At 37.4% G+C, this 12,097-nt stretch overlaps 1 protein-coding gene across 1 annotated transcript; it reads right to left on the minus strand.

Moving 5' to 3' along the window:
• Positions 1 to 8,974: 8,974 nt before the first annotated feature.
• Positions 8,975 to 10,099, minus strand: LOC138871963 (uncharacterized). The gene has a single exon (XM_070149890.1). It carries the CDS (start codon positions 10,097 to 10,099, stop codon positions 8,975 to 8,977), a length of 1,125 nt encoding a protein of 374 aa, XP_070005991.1.
• Between the last annotated feature and the right edge of the window lie 1,998 nt (positions 10,100 to 12,097).

Below are 12,097 nucleotides of genomic sequence, written 5' to 3' on the forward strand. Positions count from 1 at the left end.
TACTCTTCGCTCAGGTTGTTTTTACATTAGCTTAACTCAGGTAGAACCTTTTTGCCTAGGGGGATCCAGCTTATAGTTCTGGGTAGAAGTACTCTTCGCTCAGGTTGTTTTTACATTAGCTTAACCCAGGTAGAACCTTTTCACCTAAGGGGATCCAACTTATAGTTCCGGGTAGAAGTACTCTTCGCTCAGGTTGTTTTACATTAGCTTAACCCAGGTAGAACCTTTTCGCCTAGGGGGATCCAGCTGATAGTTGAGGTTATTTTTATGTAGATTAACCCAGGTAGAACCTTTTTCGCCTAGGGGGATCTAGCTCATAATTCAGGCTATTTTTATGTAGCTTAACCTAGGTAGAACCTTTTTCTCCTAGGGGGATCCAGCTCATAGTTCCGGGTAGAAGTACTCTTCGCTCAGGTTGTTTTACATTAGCTTAACCCATGTAAAACCTTTTTGCCTAGGGAGATCCGGCTCATAGTTTTCGGGTAGAAGTCTTCTTCGCCCAGATTTACTTTTGTTAGTTTAACCCAGGTAGAACTTTATCACCCATGGGGATTAAACATTTTCTTTGGTCAGTAATACAGGGTGTCAACCCCTGGTTACATTTCCTTTTCAATAATACATGGCACCAACCCCTGGTTACATTTCCTTTTCAGTAATACAGGGTGCCAACCTCTGGTTACATTTCCTTTTCAGTAATACATGGCACCGACCTCGAGTTACATTTCCTTTACCAGTATAGGTACGTTAATCCCTAGCTGAGCTTTCCAACATAGGGGCTCCACTCCCTTGTAGACTTTTAGTATAGATATAGGGCCCACTCCCCAATCCCTTTTTCTCAAGGATACACAATCCTGATTTTATTGCTTTCAATAAAGAAGTAGTTTAGAATTTTGTTACAATAACTCACGAAATTTTCCTAGTGAAAACTAGGGCAGAAAAATTTCGTTCGTTTGTTTGCTTTGGTGTCTGAGCAGGTTTTACCTCGAGGCACAGGATTCGAGATGCCCAAAGAATAAGTCTCAATCCAGAATAAAGAAAAAGGAAAAGAAGTGAATCCAAAGTGCAGAAGCGAAGGAAAGATGTCGATTGCTCAAGACATAGTTGAAGTCACAAGCTCTGCATGTTCCGTTTTGATCTGAAAAGTTGAAGAAGAATGAACCAGCGGTTGCAGCTAACGAGCATCAAGATTCAGATTAGAGTTTGCAGGAAGAACCATCCAATACTCAATATCAAGCTTCAGAAGACTCATAGATAGGAATCTTGTAACTCATAGATGATAGGCTTGTTTAGTTTCTTTTTATTTTTGATGTAATAACAGACTTACGGACCGGAGCCTTGACGGAACCTCACTCGACTTTTCAACTCATCATTCCACAGTTCTTCTTGAACTACACGCGACCTGATTCCCATATAACCCGGGATATGTAGGTTGTCCAAAACCAAGACTCGGTTGCACCCTTTCTCTTTTCTCTTATCCTTATTTCTTCCCTTTTGAATAAAGATATGTTCAAAAATTAGTTACATGGATCACCTTATCTTTGCTCAAAAACTCTTCATGTTTCCAAGCAAAGAGGGGCAGCTGTGAGCATCTAATTTTTGACAATATTTAATTTTTTGTCACTTCTTCTATGTAAATATTTTAGGGTTTTTAACCTACAATTTTTAGTTTTGTTACACTTTTTATTATAGGGTAAAAATATAAAATTTTAAAAGGTGAATTATTACTATTACTATTATTTTATTTTTTATTTTTATTATTAAAATAAGAAAAAAGAAATCAGAAAAATTATTAATTTTTTTTTAAAATTTCGGGTGAGATATAAAAAATAAGAAAAATGGAAGTATGGAATAAAAAAATAAAAGTAAAAGTGGGTGGAATTCTCTTTTAAAAAGTAAAAGCAAGTGAAAGATTAAAAGTAAAGTTTTGTGAAAAATTTTAAAAAATAAAAAGTAATGAAAGTTGGAATTAAAATATAAATATAAAGGTAGCGGAAAATTTAAAAAAATTAAAGTAAAAGAAAGTAGAATTTTTATAAGAAAAGCAAAAGAAAGTGAATTGTGTTTTTTAAGAAAAATAAAATAAGTGGAATCCTCTTTTAAAAGTAAAAAAAGTAATATTTTAAATAAGATAAAGGTAATTAAAGTTAAAATTTAAAAAATAAGAGTAAATAAAAGTGGGATTTCTTATTATAAAAAAGAAAAGCAAATTGTACGTGGGATTTCTTTTAATTAAAAAATAATAAAATATTTTTTAAAAAAAAATCTGAAAATTTTCGAAAATTTTGCTATAAATAGAAGAGGAAATCTGAGAAGAAAAGGGGGGAAAAGGAGAGAAAAGAGAGGGGAGAATTGAGAGAAACAAAATGTTTTTCTTCTTCTACGCTACGACAATTTCTACTCGTGTTATTCTTTCTTCCTCTTTCTTTAGAAAATTTCCAGCAATTCAATACCCCAAAACCAAACAAAAAATACTTCAAAACATCCCCTTTTACACGGCAAAGAGTGGTGTTAACAGTCGAGGTCGAGGATTCCGTTGGTGCTCTGTTCACCGGCTTTGATGATCATCTTTGCTTATGCTTGTTCGGCGTTCGTCTGAGTTATTGTACATATTCTTGGAGACTCATTTAATTGGAAATCTTGCATTAAAAGGTTTATTCTTCCCTCTCTTTTTTATAATCTTATTTTATGTGATTTTATTTATTTATCTTTAAACTTTATAAATAATAATGTAAATCAATCCTTAAATGTTATATGTTTAATCATGTTTCTGAAAATATAGTATTTAAACTTGCTAAAAGTTTGGAAGATTTGGACACTAATAAGTTTAGGCTTCAATTGTTGGGATGTAGGGTATTGGTATATGATAATTTATTTATTCAAATATCTTAAATCATACACTTTTTCCACAAATAATTCCATAACTTTTGGCCTTACAATAATCTTAAATTAATTTAGGAAAATACTTCAAGTGCGCTAGTTTATTTAGGTGCGCTTTAAATAATTAAATATCATGGCTATGTGTATGGTCTCCGTGACATAATTGTGATATGTAACAAAATAAGTATTAGAACACGTAACTTAATTCAAGATAACTTTTTTTTTTCTTCATAATTTTAATCAAGCAATAAAGCGGACATAGGTAAAAGATGAGAACCAATAAAACACAAGTTATCCAAAAAATATTATAAGCCAAATATAGTCAATAAAGAAACCGTGCTAGAACCACGGGACTCGGGGAATGCCTTACACCTTCTCCCCGGTTAATAAAATTCCTTACTTCGACTTTGTTTTCGCACATCAATAATAAAAGAGCCAAACTTTCCTTTGAATAGGGATCAAATAAAAGGTGACTTGGAACACCCAAAAATCAATTCCAAGTGGCGACTCTGAATAACAAAATATTCCCTATTTCAAATTTGTCACTTTAATTAGAAAAAACTCTTTAACCCACAATCCATAACACACATTATCTTTTGGAGGGGGTAGAAAAGGGGTGTGACAGAAACCAATACAGATTTCTTCCCATAGGCCACAAATATCACATCTTTTTTTGCTGATGACATTATTATATTGTCGAAAGTAACTCCTACAAGCTACAACACTATAATTGACTCCCTTAATAACTTTACCAATCTATCAGGACAAATTATAAAGTTCCAAAAATCAAAAAAAATCTTCTCAAGGAATTGCACAACTCAAGCGAAAAACACTGTTCTGAATTGTTTTAACATGAGGGAAGGTAACCACTTTGGAAAATATTTGGGCTTTCCCATGTTTCATACGAGGACCACTAAGTCAGACTTCCAATTCCTACTGGATAATTTCAAAGCTAAACTTGCAGGTTGGAAAATTAGGTTTCTATCCCTCCCAAGTAGAAAAACTCTAATTAAATCAACCCTATCTACCTTACCTAACCACGTCATGCAATACATCTTAATTCCCAAAAACATAACCAACAAAATGGAGCAATACATGCGTAACTTCCTTTGGAGTACTACCAATCAAAAAAGAAAACTCCACCTACCTAACTGGAAGAAGGTGACCACTCCAAAGATGTTGGGAGGACTTGGTATTTAGAGACTTCATCTAAAAAATAATGCCTTACTAGCAGGACTAGTCTGGCGCCTATTCCACTCAACAAATCAACTATGGGACAACACCCTCATCCATAAATACAAATACATATGCACATGGGGCAATTCCTCCACCACATGGCAAAACATTGTACTAGGATGGCATAAATGCCAGCTTGGTATCCAATGACAACTGGGGTCCAACTCAAATTTGAACTTCTGGAATACTACTTGGCTTGCATCCAATGCATCCCTTCACTCTCTAATACGTGGCCTCATTCTGCTTAACCACATTCACAGATCTATCAATTCATACAGGCACCATAATGACTGGAACTGGGGTGATATCCCTTTCTAATTTCCTGGTAATATCCAAAATATTATAAATACAATCAGCGTATCTATTTACGCACAAAATACGACACTATATACTGGGCTTTATCGAACAATGAGAAATTTACAGTAAAAACGATGTATTCCTCATTGTTACAGCAAGATCTTACTATACCAGGGACTGTAATCCCTTATAATTGGATTTGGAAATTGCCCGTCCTACCAAAATTAAAAACTTTCGTCTGGCTTATCATGCACCAAAAACTATCCACAAAACACTACCTTCAACGAAAAGGCATTACACTAGATGACATTTGCCATAGTTATCACATTAATCAGGAACACATCAACCACCTTTTCTTTCAGTGTCCTACAATAACACATATCTGGCAACACTTGGGGCTGACATGGTTTACCACAACCATCACCACATCCTCTCCACTATAGGAATGGTTAAGGCAACTTATGAACATTAAGCTGAACAACATTCCCTACAATATTAACTTTACAACTTTTATTACTTACACACTGTGGAACATCTGGATTCGTGTAACAATCGAAACTTTAATAATAGCACACAAAAGTTACACATCAAATTAATTACTCAACAAGCTCTGAAATATACGTACCTAGCCACCAACATGGTAAGTCCCAAAATACCTAAAATAATACTTAAAAGTGGCTGCCTCCAAAACAAAATTCATTCAAATTAAATACTGATGGGACAATATCACCACACGCTCATAAAGCAAGTATAGGAGGGCTAATACGTGATGCGAATGGAAACTGGATCATAGGCTTCGCAGAAAATTCGGACACGGCAAGCATAATAAATACATAACTTAGGGCTCTATTTTAGGGGCTGGAATTGGCACACATGCATAACTTGATTCAAGTGGAAGTTAACGTTGATGCATACGAGGTAATAACACTACTCAAAAAAGATAACATAGCATATAATTATATACTCGATGACTGCAAGCACCTCTTGGACCACATATCTAGTGTTACAATTGCACACGCCTACAGGGAGGGAACCGAGGTGGCTGGTTGCTTGGCAAAAGCAGGCCGCAACATGAAAGCTGCAACCAATTTTACTATTTTTGTTAAATGTGGCTCATTTATTATTTTTGTTCGACTTTTCAGTTCTTTAACCCGTTGACGAATAATTGTAGTTCTTTATATATCAGGTAATTTGTGGTATAATATTGTTTCAGCAATAGTAATTTTTAGGCTTTAAATTGTCAATTATCCATTTTATTTTTCTAGGAGTTTCTGTCAAAGACCCCTATAAAAATAATTTATATTAAACAAAATTATCTTTTCATTATTTTCTTAATATTTTAGGACTTTAAAATAAATTAAAATTTATGAATCTAAATATAGTGATTGGATTTTATTTTATGCGAACATAATTTATTCTTTTTAATCTATCATAAATAATTCATATAATATTTCTTACTATTTATTAAAGAAAAATAGAATGTCTTCCATTAGTTAGCTGAACATGTTTGTGTCTTTTAGAATGAACTTGAAATTACTACCAAAAAAACTTGAAAATAAATTTTTAGAAGAAAAAAAATTAAAATTTTCAAATGTTATGTGTTCTCGCTGAAACTGAAAAGAAACGATAATTTGTGAATTGAGCTGATAAAGTTATAGAGGTGGAAATGAGTTTAAGTTGAACATGCAGAATGGTAATTCGGGAATTGTATAAGACAAATTATCTTTATTTATTAAGTTATTTATATTGGATCAACATTTTAATCTCAGAAGTTTAAACTTTTATTTTATAATTTTAATATGCTACTTATGTATGTTTTGAAAAAATAAAATTTTTATCCATCGAGCTAGGTACACGCGCAAAGCACGTAGCCTTAAATTAGTGACCTAAAAAAAATATATAGTCACCTTTATTGCTACACTAAATAAGCTGCTCTTATATTGAGGAAAATTTAACGTTTGATATTGTTGGGCTAAGTCGACCCAATAACATAGTGATACTGCGTTCTTTAGGTCAAGCTCGTCCGATTTTTTTTAAAAGACCTCATACCATTAAGAAATTCTTAAACTTTATGTATAAGCTTCCAATTTATTTAGCTATCAATGTGAGACTTTGTTCGCACATGCAACAATCTCTCTCTCGAACTAAGTTCCACGTAGCGCATTACCACGATCCACGGTTCTCCCCTCGAACCAGTTTTATGTGGCCCTTACCACAATCGAAATTCATTACTTGTCACCCATATTCTTAGAGTATTTATGGCAACAAAGCCCGCAACTAGCTTTTTTTGTGTGCGTGTCTCTAAGCTCGTAAGGGTAAGCAAACCGATCTCGGGACCATCACTCTGCCATCGTCATACTCGTCCCACTGAACCTGAGCTCTAATACCAATTGTTCAGCTCAATTAGCCTGAAGTGTTGTGATATTGTCCACTTAGGGTCAAGCTCGCACGGTTTTTCCTAAAAGGTCTCATACCATTAAAAATTCTTACACCTTATATAAAGGTTCATAATCTTTTTAATTACTAATGTGAAATTTATTCGCACACCCAATAAATATTATTTTTCAGTGAACGAGGTTTTCTTTTAAAAAAAATGGTCACTTCAATTTCACATAGTCATATATTCTTGATTTAATACTTTTTGTTTTTATATAATTCCTTCCCTTTAGTTCCCCTTTGTTGGAGTTGTTACTTCTTTAGTGATTTGAACTTCAACAACAACAACAACAACAATATCCCAGTATAATCCCACAAGTAAGGTCTGGGGAGGGTAGTATGTACGCAGACCTTACCCCAACCCCGAGGGGCAGAGAGGCTGTTTCCAGGAGACCCTCAGCTCAAGAAAGCATCAAGTGACGATATATTAGTACTACTGATAGACTCATAATATATTAACATAAAATACATAACATACATAAAAGAAATTAAAATAGCAAAATAACAACCATATAAGAGAATATAGGAAATACGAGAGAGATGGAAGGTAAACTAGTATCCACGTATAACGCCCTGCATAAGTAGCTAACCAGTAGTATCCTAAGCCTAGCTCCTAACAGGCTAGTCTCACTCTAGTGTGTTGTATAGATATTCACAACTTTTCCCTAACCTTCAACCTTAATGTTCAACCTCCACAATTCCCTGCCTAGGGCCATGTCCTCAGTAATCCTAAGTTGCACCATGTCTTGCTTGATCACCTCTCCCCAAACTTATTAGGTCTCCTTTTACCTCTCCTCGTACCCACCACCGCCAATCGCTCACACCTCCTCACAGGTGCATCAGTTCACCTCCTCTGAATGTGCCCGAACCATCTGAGTCGTGCTTCCCGCATCTTGTCCTCTATTGGGGCCACGCCCACCCTCTCTCGAATATCTTTGTTCCTAATATTATCCATCCTTGTATGCCCACACATCCACCTCAACATCCTCATATCTGCTACTTGCATCTTCTGGATGTGTAGGTTCTTAACCGGCCAACACTCGGTACCATACAACATGGCATGTCTAACTACTGCTCTATAAAACTTACCTTTTAGTAATGGTAGCACTTTCTTGTCACACAGGACTCCCGTCGCTAACTTCCACTTCAACCACCCACCCCTATATGGTGTGTGACATCCTCGTCGATCTCCCCGGCCCCCTGAATAACTAATCCAAGGTACATGAAACTATCCCTCTTAGGTATGACTTGAGATTCAAGCCTCACTTCTACTCCCTCGTCCGTCGCCTCATCCCCAAATTTGCACTCGAGGTATTCCATCTTCGACCTGCTCAATCTAAACCCTTTAGACTCAAGGGCCTGTCTCCAAACCTCTAGCCTCTCATTGATGCCACGTCAGGTCTCGTCAATTAGGACTATGTCATCAGCAAATAACATGCACCATGGCACCTCCCCTTGAATATTGTGTGTTATGGCATCCATCACCAGGGAAAATAGGAAAGGGCTGAATGCCGACCCTTAGTGCAATCCTGTAACAACCGAAAAATGCTCGGAGTCACCTCCTACTGTTCTAACCCGAGTCTTAGCTCCATCATACATGTCTTTAATTACCCTAATGTATGCAACCGGGACCCCTTTAGCCTCTAAGCAGCTCCATAAGACCTTCCTAGGTACCCTAATCTAGATCGATAAATACTATGTAAAGATCCTTCTTCTTATCCTTGTATTGTTCCACCATCCTCCTAATAAGGTGGATAGCTTCTGTGGTAGATCGCCCCGGCATGAACCCGAACTAGTTGTCTGAAATAGACACCGTCCTTCGCACTCTCATTTCAACCACTCTCTCCCAGACTTTCATGGTATGACTCAGTAATTTGATACCCCTATAGTTGTTACAGCTCTGGATATCACCTTTGTTCTTATACAACAGAACCATTGTACTCCACCTCCACTCTTCAGGCATCCTACTAGTCTTGAATATAATATTAAACAACCCAGTAAGTCATTCCAAGCCTGTTCTACCCACACCTCTCCAAAGTTCAACCGGAATTTCGTCTGGTCCGGTAGCTCTGCCCCTCCTCATCTTACGCATTGCCTCCATGAGCTCATCGACCTCAATGTCCCTACACTAACTTAATTCATGGGTGCTGTCTGCATTTCTCAATTCACCTAGTGTAATATCCTGATCCCCTTCTTCATTTAGAAGTATATGAAAGTAGGATTGCCATCTCCTTTTAATCTGGTCCTCCCCCATCAAAACTTTGTCGTCATCATCGTTTATGCATCTCACTTGGTCCAGATCCCGAGCCTCCCTCTCTCTCACCTTAGCGAGTCGGAATAACTTCTTCTCTCCGCCTTTGTTCCCTAGTTCCTCATACAGACGAGCAAAAGCTGATGCCTTAGCCTCTGTTACTGCCATCTTCGCCTCCTTCCTAGCAACCATATCTCTCTCTCTGTTTGCTATCTTCTCCTGCTCGCCAGTGCTCCCTACTAGTCGCAGGTAAGCCGCCTTCTTTGCTTCCACTTTACCTTGGACACCGACATTCCACCACCAGTCTCCTTTGAGGCCACCGGTGCGTCCAGAAGATACACCTAACACCTCTGTCGCCGCCTTCCTTATGCTGTCAGCCGTCGTCGACCACATAGTGTTTGCATCCCCACTACTTCTCCAAGCTCCCATTGCCGATAACCTTCCTGCCAACTCCTGAGCTTTATCCTCAGTCAAGGCGCCCCACCTAATCCTCGGGCGGCCTCGTACTGACCTCATCTTCCTCTTTATCGTAATACCAATGTCCATCACCAAAAGCCTATGTTGCGTTGCAAGGGTCTCACCTAGGATAACTTTGCAATCCTCGCACCACCTTCTGTCGCATCTACAGAGGAGGAGATAGTCAATCTGAGTCTTCGCCGCCGAACTTTGGTAATTAACCAAATGCTCCTCCCACTTCGGAAAACTTGAGTTTGCAATCATTAGATAGAATGCCTTGGCAAAGTCCAGCAGCGAAGTGCCCCCTCCGTTTCGTTCTCCAAAACCAAAGCCGTCATGCACCTCAGTATAACCACCTGCAGACGACCCAATATGACCATTGAAATCTCCTCCTATGAATAACCTCTCGGAAGGTGGAATGCTGCGAACGATGTCATCCAACCCCTCCCAAAATTGCCTTTTAATCTCCTCATCCAAGCCAACTTGCGGCGCGTACGCGCTAACGACATTTAAAGTACACTCACCTACCACCAATTTAATAGTCATTAGTCTATCATTCACCCTCCTGACCTCAACCACCGACTCTCTAAGATGGCTATCAACCAGGATACCTACTCCATTCTTACCCCTGTGGACTCCAGAGTACCACAACTTATACCATCCGCGTTTCTCGCCCTCGATCCAACCCACCTAGTCTCCTGGACACACGCTATATTAATCTTCCTCTTCTGGAGGATCTTTGCCAACTCTATGAACGTACTCGTCAGCGAACCTATGTTCCATGACCCGATTCTCAACCTATAGGCTCCCTTGCCCCTTCTACGTCCCCGGCCTCCCGTCCCACACCCTGACCCTAGCCAACCCACCTAGTGATTTGAACTTCCAACTCTAAAATTGTAGATGGGGTGCTGAACATCTAAGCAGCCTCTTTTGTCCAATGATTGGAACGAGGTCAATTATTATCTACCGATATTCTATACAAAGGAGATGGTGTTGTTTTTTATTAGCTAGTGCATGGCACAATCAATTGGTGAGATGCACGGAAGAGGAAAGAAAGAATATTTAGTTTATATTTTCCGTTTGGAAACCTAAGAATAAACTATTTGCAGGATACCCACTTGAGTTTTTGTGGCCATAAATTAATACCAGAGTTCTGTCAATCCAGTTCAGTGGGCCTGCTGACTTATATAATATTCTCGGATCAGAAATTCGAATGTTACAGTTGAAGCAACCCTTGGCGCAATTTCTTTTGAGCACGAGGCCTTTCCTTACAGGCCGACTAAGAATTTAAAAATTACGAGTTTACTTTTTTATTTAATTAAAGTCAGTTTTGTTTATATGGTGTACACTATTAATATATTACTATTTTCTAAAAACTTATATATGTATATACATGAAATTTTTGTCGAACTTTACAGCTGCTCGTGACCCTTCTACCTATTGCATAGGTCCGCCTCTGATTTCCATCTCCCTTTTATCTAGTAAAAAAGAGTGGTATCGTCCGGATCAGTTTACACGCATTTTCATTATTCTATCAAGCAATTGCAATCTTTTACTTACATATATATTGAGTAATTTTGCGCACCAGAACTTAAGCAAGTAATCAGAAGCGAAGTCGGGATTTAAAGTTTATGAATTCTGAACTTGTAATCGAACACATAGCTCGTTTTATACACAACAACAACAACAACAAAACTCAGTGTATTCCCGTAAATGGGATCTGAGAAAGGTAGTGTGTACGCAAACTTTACCACTATCTTATAGAGATAGAAAAAGTTATTTCCAATAGATCTTCAGCTCAAGGAACAGTGGAGATAAATCAACATTTAGGGTGTGTTTGGTATGAAGGAAAACATTTTTCGGAAAATATTTTTCAATTTTCCCATGTTTGGTTCTCTTAAATGTTTTGGAAAATATTTTCCTTATGAATTCATTTTCCTCCAATTGGAGGAAAATGTTTTCCTTATCAAGAGAAGGGAGAACATTTTCCAAAGCTCCTTCTTAACCTTCCCCACCCTCACCAACCCATCCCACCTCATCTCAAAAAAAGATTTTTTTCAAATTTCAGTTTTTCTGTTACCAGCCACCCTACAACCCCTCCACCCCCTCCCCCCGCAATTTTTGTTTTCTTTAATTTTTATTTTTGTAATTTCAAATTTCTGTTTTTTCATTTTTCTGCACCACCTACCACCCACCCCAACCCTCCCCCCCAAAAAAAATTACATTTTTTTTGTAATTTAAATTTCTGTTTTTTTTTTCGTTTTACTGCCTCCCGTCCTGCCCCCTGCCTCTCCCCCTCGAAAAAGAATTTTAAATATATTTTTCAGTTTTAATTTTATTATTTATCGGTTTAAAGACTCAAAATTTTATAAGTTCCAAAATTATGAGTTCGGAGGTTATGTATTTGGAAGTTTACGAGTTCGAAATTTTGCGGTTTTTGAAAGTTTAGCGGTTCAAAAGTTTATAAAATTTATGGGTCCAGAAGGTTGTTGATTTGAAAGTTTATGGCTTCATGTCTATTATATCTTAATTATTTATGAATAC

This window comes from Nicotiana sylvestris, chromosome 6, assembly GCF_000393655.2.
Source record: "Nicotiana sylvestris chromosome 6, ASM39365v2, whole genome shotgun sequence".
NCBI lineage: Eukaryota > Viridiplantae > Streptophyta > Magnoliopsida > Solanales > Solanaceae > Nicotiana > Nicotiana sylvestris.